The sequence below is a fragment of the Dendrobates tinctorius genome, unplaced genomic scaffold, assembly GCF_039654945.1.
Source record: "Dendrobates tinctorius isolate UK_male_01 unplaced genomic scaffold, ASM3965494v1 ptg000246l, whole genome shotgun sequence".
Classification (NCBI taxonomy): Eukaryota; Metazoa; Chordata; class Amphibia; order Anura; family Dendrobatidae; genus Dendrobates; species Dendrobates tinctorius.
In genome coordinates, this window is record NW_027361913.1 from 4,445,260 (window position 1) to 4,459,824 (window position 14,565).

The 14,565-nt window shown below is 44.9% G+C and overlaps 1 protein-coding gene across 1 annotated transcript in view; it reads left to right on the plus strand.

Annotated features, from left to right (window-relative positions):
• The window catches only part of ADORA3 (adenosine A3 receptor), a 31,055-nt gene extending 19,037 nt beyond the window's left edge, over positions 1-12,018 (plus strand). The window contains exon 2 of the mRNA XM_073557277.1: positions 10,075-12,018. Within this exon, the coding sequence (XP_073413378.1) occupies positions 10,075-10,708 (634 nt within the window). The 3' untranslated portion in view covers positions 10,709-12,018. The remainder of the gene's footprint in view (positions 1-10,074) is intronic.
• Positions 12,019-14,565: the final 2,547 nt, after the last annotated feature.

The following is a 14,565-nucleotide window of genomic DNA, read 5'->3' on the forward strand; positions in this document are numbered from 1 at the left end:
GCATCAATATCGCAGCCAAGTGAGTGTCCCCCAACACTAACAATAAGCACTACCTTACAATATATATATATATATATATATATATATATATATATATATATGTTGGTGCGCTGCCAAAGATGTTAGTTGAGGACGCGGTAATTAGAATAAAAATCTTTTATTTAGGATCAAACTCACAAACCAGTTCTCGGAGCCTTCATCAGGTATTATTTTAGGTATTGAAATAAGCAGATAGCGAATCCCCTTCACTCAGTGCTCTGATCACATGCTGAAGCATAAAAGCTCCTGTTTTGAGCACAAGACAGGATATAAAGGAGGCTCAGACAGAGGACATTGCAGCAAACAGGTGACGAGGCGCCCCATGATATTATTTTATATGGTTTACTATTTACAGCTCATTTATGTTTATTTTGTTCGACAGAAAGCTCCCTTAAAATAATCATTTTCTTAGACCCCAGTGATGTGCAATTCCTCTGTAATTCCAGTTGGGAATGTCTCTATATAGTCTGACACTGTCCAGTCATTGTTTAGTGTTTAAGCGAGTATCGATAAACCCGGTTAATGTAAAGAATTTTCAACTGCTTTATTAATTTGCAAGAAGAAAAACAGAGGAACTTTTATTTAATGGGAATTTCAAAAATTTTACATTCAAAGAAGTCTACAAATTTAGTTTGTTTTTCTCATGAACAAAGAACACTGTAATCAATAGATCTTTACCCCCAAGGGTGGTTTGCACGTTAATGACCAGGCCAAATTTTACAATTCTGACCACTGTCCCTTTATGAGGTAATAACTCTGGAACCCTTCCATGGATCCCGGTGATTCTGACATTGTTTTTTTTTGTGACATATTGTACTTCATGATAGTGGTAAACTTGCGTATATTTGTGAAAAAACGGAAATTTGGTGAAAATTTTGAAAATCTTGCAATTTAAATTTTCATGCCCTTAAATCACAGAGATATGGCACAGAAAAAACTTAATAAATAACATTTCCCACATGTCTACTTTACATCAGCACAATTTTGGAACCAAAATTTTATTTTGTTAGGAAGTTATAAGGGTTAAAAGTTGACCAGCGATTTCTCCTTTTTAAAACACCATTTTTTTAAAGGACCACATCACATTTGAAGTCACTGAGGGGTCTATATGATAGAAAATACCTAAAAGTGACACCATTCTAAAAACTGCACCCCTCAAGGCGCTCAAAACCACATTCAAGAAGTTTATTAACCCTTCAGGTGCTTCACAGGAATTTTTTGAATGTTTTAAAAAAAATGAGCATTTAACTTTTTTTCTCAAAAAATTACTTCAGGTCCAATTTTTTTATTTTACCAAGGGTAACAGGAGAAATTGGACTGCAAAAGTTATTGTGTAATTTGTCCTGAGTAGGCTGATACCTGATATGCTGGGGGAACCACTGTTTCAGCGTATTTTTTACTTTTTAGTTCAGGATATTTGTGTTTTTTGCTTTCTCTGGTTAATGGTCATGTGTTAATATGCACTTACATTGTGCATACACATTAACTTACTTTCTCAGTTCAGATTTGTTTTTTATTCATTTCATTGTGCATTCAGTGCATATATGGGTGTGACCGCCCTTTTTCTGAGCTGGGAAAACCATCCTGTCTGGCCTAAGCTTTTACTAGTGGTTCAGCCGCTCGATCCTTGTGCACATTCACGCCACTTGGCAAGTGAAAAGGTTTTAAATACTAGAGTAGGGACCGTCCCACAAGGGTTGCCGTGACGTGGCGGGATGGCTTGTATATTATTTTGATCAAATTTATGTTTACTAAATACCCTTATTATTATTATTACCTTTATGCATTATTTGCAGTTTATTTTTTACTTTTTAGTTCAGGATATTTGTGTTTTTTGCTTTCTCTATTTCAGCGTATGGCAGAGCTTGGAAGGCAAGGAGTGCTGTTTGACTTTTTCAACGCAAAATTGACTGGAATTGAGATCTGACGCCATGTTGCGTTTGGAGAGCCCCTGATGTGCCTAAATAGTGGAAACCCCCCCACAAATGACACCATTTTGGAAACTAGACCCCCAAGGAACTTATCTAGATGTGTGATGAGCATTGTGCTTCATAGAAGTTTATAACGTAGAGCCATAAAAATAAAAGAAAAGTAAAAAAATCATTTTTTTCCACAAAAATGATCTTTTTGCCCCCAATTTTTAATTTTCCCAAGGGTATCAGGAGAAATTGAACCCTTAAAGTGTTAGGGACGGTGGAATGCACTAAATATTAAATAACAGAAAGTGCGTTCACCGCCCGGGGTCCACCATGCAGAGGTGTTAAACCGCTGCTATGTAATGGCAGACGCGCTATATGGCGGTATATCGCACAGGGGTTGAACGTCACCCGTGGTGCACTGGGCGTACGCTGTAAACTTCACAGAGACGCCTTAGACATAAACATAAGGACTGAGCCTGTTGGATTCACAGGTCTCAGAGAAATGCACGCATGGTATATGGTCACAGGAGCTGAGTCCAAGGCAGAGGGACAGAGTCCGTCTAGACCTACCATGCGTGTGGCGTCGCTACCGCGGACGCCCACAGGTGCTGCAGGCTGCAGCGCAGCGGCTGACACAGCCGCTATTCGACAGTGCCCAGGAGGGGTGCACTGTCGGACGCTAGTTAGGTGATGATATGCACTGTGGCCAGTAGCGTGCCACTGACTGGCGCTGACTCTATGACTAAGTCCCTATCCACACACATAATATCAGAGGGAGGGGAGTCTTAATGAGTCATTCGCAGGTTTATGCATCCGTCATCATTCACACATGTAGCAAGTAGAGTCTATACTAGCGCATGGACAAGCGGCCATGCGGGCCTTTTATACCCGTGCGCTTCCGGGACCTTCCAGATCTCTGAGATGGACCAATCAGATCAGGAGAAGGACCTGAGCACGTGACTCCCGATCTCCACTGGGAGATCGTCTCGTGAGCATGCCCAGTAGCGCAGTGAGAGGACTTAGCCTCTGGAGTGGCTTGCTGCAGAGCAGGCTGTGCTACCATTGCTGGTCCAGAGGTGGCAGCAACAACCAGACCCAGAGAACTGGTCTGAGCAGGGCATCTGGATTGCCGAGATTGCTGTGCAGGTCCCTAAGAGGTCGGAGGGGAATGGGAGACCGCTGGCTGCATGGCCCTGGATTCCTGCTGTGCAGCTGCAGGAACCCGACGCCTAACATTACCCCCCCTCCTAGGGCCCTCCTCTGAGCCTCACTATGCTCAAAGGCCGCGATCAGAGCAGAGCGTGGATGTTCTCCACTGGCTCCCAGGTCCCCTTCCAGTCCACCAAATAAATTTTTTTGCCACACACAATCCTGCATCCCACAATGGCGTTAACCTCAAACTCATCCGAAGACAAGTCTGATGAGCCGGCAGATGACTCGGACAACCGGGCCATGTGAACAGGTTTGAGAAGGGACATGTGGAAGACGTCAGAGATGGCCAAATGTGGTGGGAGAGCCAGGTGGTAGACCACCAAGCTGATTCGCTCGAGAACCATAAACTGTCTGATGTAACTTGGTAGACTCGGCCCGCAGCTTGATATTTCGAGCAGAGAGCCACACCAAGTCGCCGGGAGAAAAGGTTGGAGCGGGACACCGATGTGTCGGCGGACGCCCTCATTCTTTCTTTAGAGGCTCGAATAGCATCCTGGGTGCGATCCCAAATGTCGCGAGCCTCCACTACCCAGTCTGCCACCCTGGAATCAGTGGAGGACACTGGCATCGGGACAGGGACGCGTGGATGCTGGCCGTAATTAAGAAGGAACGGCGTCTGACCAGTGGAATCAGCCACTGCATTATTCAGGGCAAATTCAGCCCATGGTAGCAAGGATGCCCAGTCATCCTGCCTGGCAGAGACAAAATGCCGCAGGTACGTGACCAAGGTTTGACTGGCTCTCTCAACCAACCCGTTCGTCTCGGGGTGATAAGCGGAGGACAGGTTTAGCTCAATGCTGAGTAAGCTGCAGAGCTCCCTCCAAAACCGGGACGCGAATTGGGTACCTCGGTCACTGACAATTTTGTCCGGCATACCATGCAAATGGAATACATGTTTTATGAACAGTGTGGCAAGACCACGAGCGGAAGGCAACCGCGCGAGTGGCACCAGATGCACCATTTTAGAAAAATGGTCGGTGACTACCCAGATGACCGTACTGCCACCAGACTTGGGCAGGCCAACCACAAAATCCATGCCAACCATCTTCCAAGGTCTGTCTGTCACCGGCAGAGGATACAATAACCCAGTCGGCCTCTGTCTAGAGGACCTGTTTTGCGCACACGGGACGCATGCCTGTATGTATTCCTTTGTGTCTCGAGACATGTGCGGCCACCAATAAGACCTTGCCAGGAGTTCTGTGGTCCGCTTATTGCCGAAGTGATCTACCTCTATGTTAAAAGGGTTATCCACATCGGGACGGTGTAAGATGGGAGCGCCAGCAAAATGGGATTTTAGAGACAAGAAGGCCTTGGAGACTTGTTCAGACCAAGCCTTAGGATTAGCTACTTTCTTTGTGAGAGCAACCAGAGGATCTACCAGTGTGGAGAAGTGGGGGATGAACTGACGATAATAGTTGACGAACCCCAAAAAGCGCTGCACCGCTTTGAGTGAATGTGGTTCCTGCCAGTCCATTACCGCTTGCAGTTTGGCCGGATCCATAGCCAAACCCTGGGCCGAGATGATGTAGCCCAGGAACAGCAAGGACTCCTGCTCAAACTGGCACTTCTCCAGCTTGGCGAAAAGAGAGTTCGCCCACAGACGGTCGAAGACTCTGCAGACGTCTCTCCTGTGGGAGGTCAAATCTGGCGAAAAGATGAGGATGTCCTCCAGACAGACCACTACTGGGGTAGTGAGCATATCGCAGAAGACATCGCTAGCAAAATCCTGGAAGACAGCAGGTGCATTACAGAGGCCGAAGGGCATGACCAGATATTCGTAATGGCCATCCCTAGTATTAAAAGCTGTCTTCCACTCGTCTCCTTCGCGAATGCGGATCAGGTTGTACGCCCCCCGTAGATCTAATTTTGTAAAGATCCGGGCCCCTCGCAACCTGTCAAATAACTCAGAGATCAACGGGAGAGGGTATTTGTTTTTGACCGTGATAGCGTTGATACCTCTGTAGTCAATGCAGGGATGTAACTCTCCGTTCTTCTTCTGTACGAAGAAGAACCCTGCACCAGCCGGACACACCGACTTTCTGATAAAACTTCTTGCCTGGTTCTACTGGATATATTGAGACATAGCCTCCGTCTCAGGGAGTGATAGCAGATACACGCAGCCTCTAGGAGGTTCCGTGCCCGGCAATAGATCTATCGGACAATCTAAAGGACTGTACGGCGGAAGCGTCTCCGCAGATTTTTTAGAGAAGATGTCCGTGTACTAATGGTACGGTTTGGGAAGCGCGGAGAGATCCGCGGGTACTTCAGTGAAAGCTACCCGAACACTGCCCCTCAAGCACCTTCCCTCACAGTCCTTGCTCCAACCCAGTATATTCCCCGAAGCCCAATCAATATGAGGGGAATGGCAACGGAGCCAGGGAACTCCGAGAAGCACCTGGTCGATGCCATCAGGCAAAATGAACAAGGACAAAATCTCACAGTGGGACGGTGAGATTGAGAGACCGAGTGGTGCTGTCTGGTGGGTCACCTGAGATGGTAAAGGTGCCCCATTAACCACCCTCATGGTCAGGGGTTGGGGCAGTAACACCAGAGGAATAGCGTGCTTTAGAGCGAAGGTCGAGGACATAAAGTTCCCTTCTGCCCCAGAATCCACCGTGACCGCTACCTCCCAGGTGGAAGCCCCGCTATCTATGGTCCAGCGGAATACTGGTTTGGGAGAAAAGGGTTTCATATTAGTTAGACCACCACCTACGACCACTGGACGTGATCGTTTTTTCAACCACAGAGGACACGTGCTAGCCGAGTGACCAAACTGCCGGCACTGGTAACAACGTGCGGAGCTTTGCACCGGACGTGGCTTGGGGCCGGCGCGAGACACCTCCATAGGTTCAGAAGGTGTAAGCTCCTGAGCGGGAAATCTTAGCAGCTCGGAGAAGGTGGGAGCCAAGTTAACCCTTCGTCTGGATGGCGCACACTCCAGCCCGCGCTCCGTAAACCGGAGATCAATGCGGGTGGAGATGGCAATCAATTCCTCCAGACTTGTGGGGACCTCTCTGGTTGCTGGAGCATCTTTGACATGCTCCGCTAACCCTCTCCAAAACACAGGGACGAGTGCTTTATCAGGCCACTCCAGTTCGGAAGCCAATGTCTGGAATCGGACGGCATAATGGCTGACCGAGAGAGACCCCTGTGTTAGGGCCAATAATTGGAGAGAGGTGTTGTGCGTGATCCGTGGTCCCAAAAAGACCTGCTTCAGGGCTGTGAGGAACTGAGCAGTGCCCTGAACCACGTGGTCATCACGCTCCCAAAAAGGCGTAGCCCACTCTTACGCCCTGCCTGATAGGAGAGAAACAATAAACCCCACCTTAGCCCTCTCTGTATGAAATCGCGTGGCCAGTAACTCAAGCTGGATAGAGCACTGACTCACGAAACCCCTGCAGGCGGTGCTGTCACTGGAAAACTTATGGGGAAACGAGAGGCGGAGTTATTGTCGGCATAGGCATGGGTGTGGACATGCGTGAGACAGCCTCTGTGACTGCCTGAGCAGCAGCCACTGTAGCATTCGCAGCTGAGGTGGAGCTCTCAATAGCCGCCAACCTGCTCTCCAGCTGCCGAATGTACCGCTGTAGCTGCTGCAGGTCCGCCATTACTAGCCAGACCCTGGCGCTAGTATAATGTTAGGGACGGTGAAACGCACTAAATATTAAATAACAGAAAGTGCGTTCGCCACCCGGGGTCCACCGTGCAGAGGTGTTAAACTGTTGCTATGTAATGGCAGACGCACTATATGGCGGTGTATCGCACATGAACGTCTCCCGGTGTGCACTGGGCGTACTCTGTTAACTTCACAGAGACGCCTTAAACATAAGTACTGAGCCTGTTGGACTCACAGGTCTCAGAGAAATGCATGCACGGTATATGGTCACAGGAGCTGAGCCCAAGGCAGAGGGACAGAGTCCGTCTAGACCTACCGTGCATGCGGCGTCGCTACCGCGGACGCCCACAGGTGCTGCAGACTGCAGCGTGGCGACTGACACAGCCGCTATTCGACAGTGCCCAGGAGGGGTGCACTGTCGGACGCTAGTTAGGTGATATGCACTGTGGCCTGTAGCGTGCCACTGACTGGCGCTGACTCTATGACTAAGTCCCTATCCACACACGTAATATCGGAGGGAAGGGAGTCTTAATGAGTCATCATTCACACATGTAGCAAGTAGTCTATACTAGTGCATGGCTGAGCGGCCATTCGGGCCTTTTATAGCCGTGCGCTTCCGGGACCTTCCAGATCTCTGAGATGGACCAATCAGATCAGGAGAAGGACCTGTGCACGTGATTCCCGATCTCCACTGGGAGATCATCTCGTGAGCATGCCCAGTAGCGCGGTGAGAGGACTTAGCCTCTTGAGTGGCTTGCTGCAGAGCAGGCTGTGCTACCATTGCTGGTCCTGAGGTGGCAGCAACAACCAGACCCAGAGAACTGGTCTGAGCAGGGGATCTGGATTACTGAGATTGCTGTGCCGGTCCCTGAGAGGTCAGAGGGGAATGGGAGACTGCTGGCTGCATGGCTCTGGATTCCTGCTGTGCAGCTGCAGGAACCCGACGCCTAACAAAAAGTTGTTGTGCAATTTGTCCTGAGTAGGCTGATACCCCATATGTGGGAATAAACCACTGTTTGGGCACATGGCAGAGCTTGGAAGGGAAAGAGCACCGTTTGACTCTTTCAACACATATTTGGCTGGAATTAAGATCAAGCGCCATGTTGCGTTTGGAGAGCCCCTGATGTGCCTGAACAGTGGAAACCCTCCAATTCTAACTCCAGCCCTAACCCCAACACACCCCTAGCCCTAATGGGAAAATAGAAACAAATACATTTTTTTTAATTTTATTATTTTTCCCTAACTAAGGGAGTGATAAAGGGGGGTTTGATTTACTATTTATAGTGGGCTTTTTTGTTTGGCAGCTATCACACGCTAAAAGATGCTATTTATTGCAAAAAAATAGTTTTTTCATCACCACATTTTGAGAGCTATAATTTTTCCGTATTTTGACCCACAGAGTCATGTGAAATCTTATTTTTTGCAGGACAAGATGACTTTTTTATTGGTACCATTTTCGGGTACATGACATTTTCTGATCGCTTTTTATTCTGATTTTTGAGATGCAGAATGGACAAAAACCAGCAATTCATGAATTTCTTTTGGGTGGTGCGTTTACACCGTTCCGCGTGTCGTAAAATTGATAAAGCGGTTTTATTCTTCGAGTCTGTACGATGACAGCGATACCTCATTTATATAATTTTTTTTATGTTTTGGCGCTTTTATACAATAAAAACAATTTTATATAAAAAATTATTGTTTTTGCATCACTTTATTCTGCGAGCTATGACTTTTTTATTTTTTCGCTGATGACGCTGTGTGGCAGCTTGTTTTTTGCAGGACAAGATGATGTTTTTAGCGGTACCATGTTTATTTATATTCGTCTTTTTGATTGCGTGTCATTGCACTTTTTGTTCGGCGGTATGATGATAAAGCATTGGTTTTTGTCTTGTTTTTTTTTTTGAAGGGGTTCACTAAAGGGGTTAACTAGTGGGACAGCTTTATAGGGCGGGTTGTTATGGATGCGGCGATGCCAAGTATGTGTACTTTTTATTTACTAAAAACGAGTTTATTATGGAATAATTTTTTTTAATTTATTTAGGAATTTTTTTAAAAATTATTTTTACACATGATTTTTTTTTTTTAACTTTAGTATATTGTCCCAGTGTGGGACATTACTATATGAAAGTCAGATCACTGATCTGACACTTTGCAATGCACTGCGTCAGATCAGCGATCTGACAGACACTGCAGGCAGCTTCTTAGTGCCTGCTTACAGTAGGCACTGAGAAACCACCTCCCTGCAGGACTCGGAAGGCCCCCGCAGCCATCTTGGATCTGGGGGCCTGCAGGGATGAGGCCCTCGGAACAATGCAAGCATATCGCATTGCTCCGTGGGTCTCAGGGAAGCACGCTGGGAGCCCCCTCCATGCCCCATGCTTCCCTATGCCCTCGGAACACTGAGATCATGTTTGATCGCTGTATGCCAGGGTTATTGTGCCGGGAGCGGTCCGTGACTGCTCCTGGCACATAGTGCCGGGTGTCAGCTGTGATAATCCGTGAGCGCAGCTGATCGCTATGACATACTATCCCGTCCACGGTCATACGGGCCCAGGGCACCTAGACGGGATAGTACGTCAGATGTCAGGAAGGGGTTAAATAATAAGTTCCACAATTGGATGTGTGTAAATAAAATGCTCTTGTGCTGAGATAATCCTATAAATGTGCCCCTGCTATGTACTGTGTAATGGCTGCGTCTCACCTTACAGGAACATGGCTTAATCATACCACATCTCCTGGTCAGAGGAGGAAGCAAAAGACAGTATACAGACAGGACACAATGGGATCACAGATTCTGGTTTCTGTAAGGAAAAACATTTCTCTGCTTGTTTAAAAACTTGTTTTTACCTCTCAGAAAGAATCTGCTGTGCTCCCCTGCTGTAATATCTGTATGCTCTTTTACTTGCTCCCCTGCTCTGGAGTTGTGGTATATCCGACCACGTTCTTGCATGGTCGGACACACCCATGATATCACAGGGGCACATTTATAAGATTGTTGGGACAGAAACATTTTTTAAACACATCCAACTGTTTTATTCTAAGATGTATTAATTGAAATGTGCTTTCTTCATGGAACAAACCCTTTAAATGAAGGCAAAGAACAAGCTGAGCTGAACAATTATCTATGCTTTGCTTGCACCGTCTTTCTCGACTCATTAAGCCAAGCATTTTGTTTCAAGCATTCATGAAACAATCGTATTTTTCTTACAAAATAAAAGGTAAAGTCTTAATAGTCTAAAATGATAGTAATGATTTACGGCAAAGATTAACAGCAGTTTTCTGTTACAGGTACAAATCTGTGATCACCCTTCGGAGAATCTATGTATCGATCTGTTGTGTCTGGATAGTGTCACTCATTGTGGGGTTGGTGCCAATGTTTGGATGGAACAATCGATCTAAATTAAGGGATGAAGAGAAAAATTACCTAAAATGTGAATTTGAACGTGTTATGAGAATGGATTACATGGTTTACTTCAATATTTTTGGATGGGTTTTTCTTCCCTTGTTGATTATGGTGGGTTTATATATTGAGATTTTCTACCTGATCAGGAAACATTTAGCCAAAGGTACATCCAATGCCAAAGGCAAAGGAATGTTTTATGGCAAGGAATACAAGACGGCAAAATCTCTGTCCATTGTTTTGTTGCTTTTTCTCCTTAGCTGGATGCCACTGTCTATAATAAACTGCCTTATCCTATTTAGTCCGTCAATAAAACAATCCAGTGTGTTCCAGCCGGCAATCTTTTTTGCCATATTACTGTCTCATGCCAACTCTGCAATGAATCCCATCATCTACGCTTTTCAAATAAAAAAGTTTAAAGACAGTTATATTCAGATCATAAAAGAATACCTGCTACACAGAGTCAGGTTGGCCGAAAGTTCAAGTGATGAGCATACACTGGATGAAATATCTCAGGAGTGATCGTGGAATATAAAGGACAATAAGACACTGATCCAGATAAAGGCAGATTACAGTATGCCAACAATATGGATGCACAGGGACTTGAAATAATTTTAGGAACAGCAACTGAATATTTTATACCATGTTGGATCCTGTAAGGAGTGAATACCACAACAAAGATTGAAAAAATAATTAAAATAATAATAATCTTTATATAGCGCTAACATATTCCGCAGCGCTTTACAGTTTGCACACATTATCATCACTGTCCCCAATGAAGCTCACAATCTATATTCCCTATCTTTGGAATGTGGGAGGAAGCCGGAGTACCCGGAGGAAACCCACGCAAACACTGGGAGAACATACAAACTCCTTGCAGATGTTGTCCTTGGTGGGATTCGAACCCAGGACCCCAGCGCTGCAGTGCTATCAGCTGAGCCACCATGCTGCCCATTAAATAATTTTCATGTTAAAAGGAATCCGTCAGGACAGAATGACTGAACAAACCAAGTACAGGTGATCCAGGTCAATTGTATTTTTCATGAAGCTAGGAACATACAGGCAGGCAGTTGCTGACTATCTGCCTGTTCTGCCTTTCACTGATCTCTGCCAGCTCAGATTAGTCCCAGACCGTGCCAGCTGGCAACTCTGTGGCTCCTGTTGATATCACATTGACAGGGCAGCTTCTTCTCTTTTGCTCTGCTCTGTTGTCATGGTGTCTCTGTCGATGTCATGCTGTATGATATCCAACTCCCCGTTGCCTAACTGAACACCACTAATTGGTAGCTGTGTAGCTGTGTACACAGTGCACTGAGAGAAAACTGCTAATCAGTGGTTGGGGGTGGGGTAAAATGGAACAGTAGACCTAGGAGGCATGAAACAGCTAGTCAAGTGATAATCTACTGATGATAAAACACTGATCATATTAAACCTACAGCAAACAGTGTCAAGAACTGAGCTGTGGAGTATCATGTTTGGAGGAATGGTCCTGCATGTGCACCAGGATTCTATTGTTTGCAGTTCTTCTGGACATAGCCAATTGCTGAATTCAGCTGTTTCCTGGAGTCTCATAGACAATCTTGGGGGTACATGTGTGGAACCAAAACTCCATTCAAACGGCAATCCAGAATCCAAATCTAGAGAATACAAAGTCCAGAAATAGAAGGCGAGCACCATCACAATAGTCCACACATCCAAACCATCATTCGTGTATAAAAGAGACGCAGCCGGCAATACAACTGTTTTACTCTTAGGTGCACATTCATGGAAAATAAGCTAATCCACATAGCAAAAAATAGTAGAAAAGAGCGGCACTCACCGCGTAGTGTAGTCAAGGCTTTATTTTAAAAGCATATGAGCGGGAGAACGGGTGCAAAAAGGAGATAGCAACGACGATCGATTCGTGCTGCAAAGGCGCTTCCACAGGTTACATCTGTGGAAGCGCCTTTGCAGCGCGAAACGATCGTCGTTGCTATCTCCTTTTTGCACCCGTTCTTCCACTCATATGCTTTTATAATAAAGCCTTGACTACACTACCCGGTGAGAGCCGCTCATTTCTTCCAATCAAGAGAATGATTGGGTCCTCATAGATTATCAACGTTACCATCTAAATATGAAGGACGCATCTTTCAGTTTCTTTTCGGCCCTTCTCATCAGTGACTGACAATAGAAGTTGTTATATTTCACTCCAGTTAGTCCCCCCGGCAGCTGTAGGAAAAAGCGACTGGTTTGGGAAGTAGTTTAGTGCTGGGTTCCCTTCTGATATTGCGTCCTATCGTAGTTGTACTGGTGTTCCTCTATGGTAGGTACACCACTGTTATACATTCGAAATCACAAAGTTGAGGCATGAATAAAAACAGCAAAACATAGAGGCCACCAATGATATGGAACATGTATGCAGCTTTGCCTAATAAAATTTACGTGAAAGAGCTGCAAATATATAAAAACGTACAAACTCAGACTGGCCTAAAAAGGAACAGGTGCATCCCCACTCATCTCTATGAGCAGTAGTTGGCACAATTCACTTGCTTCACTATGTGAATAAACTAACTAGTTTATTATAATATATAGAAGCATAGGTAAATTTGTAAATGAAGGTGATTTGACATTTACCTTTAGCTGAACGATGGACCACCAGCGTCAATATAACTGGTGGGTCCTTAGCACTCCAGTCCAACACTGTGTGTGTGTGTATATATATATATATATATATATATATATATATATATATATATACAGTATATACTGTATATTCATATGTGAGGAGACCCACACCTGTTTCTGAATCCTCTAATTAGTACACTAATTATTAAGTCTTGAACTTTCCACCAGTTCAGTTCTGCCATATTTTCTCCGGATTTGATTTTGATTCCTCATATTGAACCTGCTCCACTGTTGTATTGGTTACTTTCACCACTTATGAATATATATATATATATATATATATATATATACATACACACATATATAGTGGAAATGCATTAATTTCTGAAACTGCTGAAAGAATATGTTTTTCACAGTAAAAACAATCATGTAGCAACAGGTACAATATTAGAGAAGATGACTGGTTTTCTGTAAATAAAGTTTAAATTCTGTAAAATGACAGGTTCTGGATCTATACTATATATACACGTTGCGTTGCAAGGTCTAATGATTTCAATCAGAAAATAAAAGAGGTTAAATTTAAAAATGTGTTTCACTGTATGAATTTAAAGGGAACCTGTCATGTCAGGAATGTTATTTACCAGCAGACATTGGGTTAATCTGAAGGGAAATAGCATTGAAATCAGACCTGCCTGCTTTCATTTAAGTTACAGGGAGAAAGTGAATTTACTGTATGTCTTCCTGGTAGTCGATCACTTTCAGTCATAGGGGTGTGCAGGGAGCAGTTAGAGTCACCTTTTTCTATACTGTGAAGATGAATTTAGAAAATTGCATCAGGCCTACAGTGAAACATGGTGGTGGCAGTGTCCTTATGAGGGAGTGTTCCTGATATCATGAAGGTACATTTCTTTGATACTATCATGAATTCACAGATGTACTGCTCTATAATGAAACAAAAGATGCTACCATCACTCTGTGCCTTTGGTAGACGTGCACTTTTCCAATGAGAATGATCCATAACACATATCTGTCACATTTCTGAAGACGAACAGGGTGAAAATGATTCAGCGGCCAAATATGTCTCCTGATCTTAAAGGCAACTTGTCAGCAGGATTGTGCTCAGTAACCTACAGACAGTGTCAGGTTGGAACCGTTATACTGATTAAAATGATACCTTGGTTGATAAAATCCATCTTGTGGTTGTTGTTCAATCTTTATTTTCAGTTTTGAGCTAATGATATGCTCGTGCACTGAGATGGGCCTGTGAGGGGGGGTCTTTGTGTGGTGCTCTGCCTACATATTCATCTGAATGGCCTCTGACAGGTCACTGATCCCTCAGTGACCTGCCCCCTATTTTACTTAATCAATATTTTATATATTGAAAAATAAAACACCTTCAGCAGGCAGGCGCCGGTGGAGGCGCCTGTGCTGCAGCGTGATCGCATGCAAACTGTGCATAAAAATCTTTTATCTGATGCTATGAATAACTTGATTAAAAAAAAAAAAACTATCTCAAAGTGACGCCGGCCACGCCTGCGCAGTTGCAGCTATCGGCGATCGGATAGACGCTACTGTGCAGATGCCGGCGGTGCCATCTTGCTAGAAAAATATTCCTGCTGCGCTCATGCTGACATCGGTTAGATGTAGCGAGTTCATTCTCTGTGAACTCCCAGGACCTTTCTGATGGCACTGTGAGCATAAGAACTTTCTCACGCTCGCATTGATGTCAGATAGGTTGTAGGAGCTCCCCGCGAGACACTGAGAAGTGGTAGCAG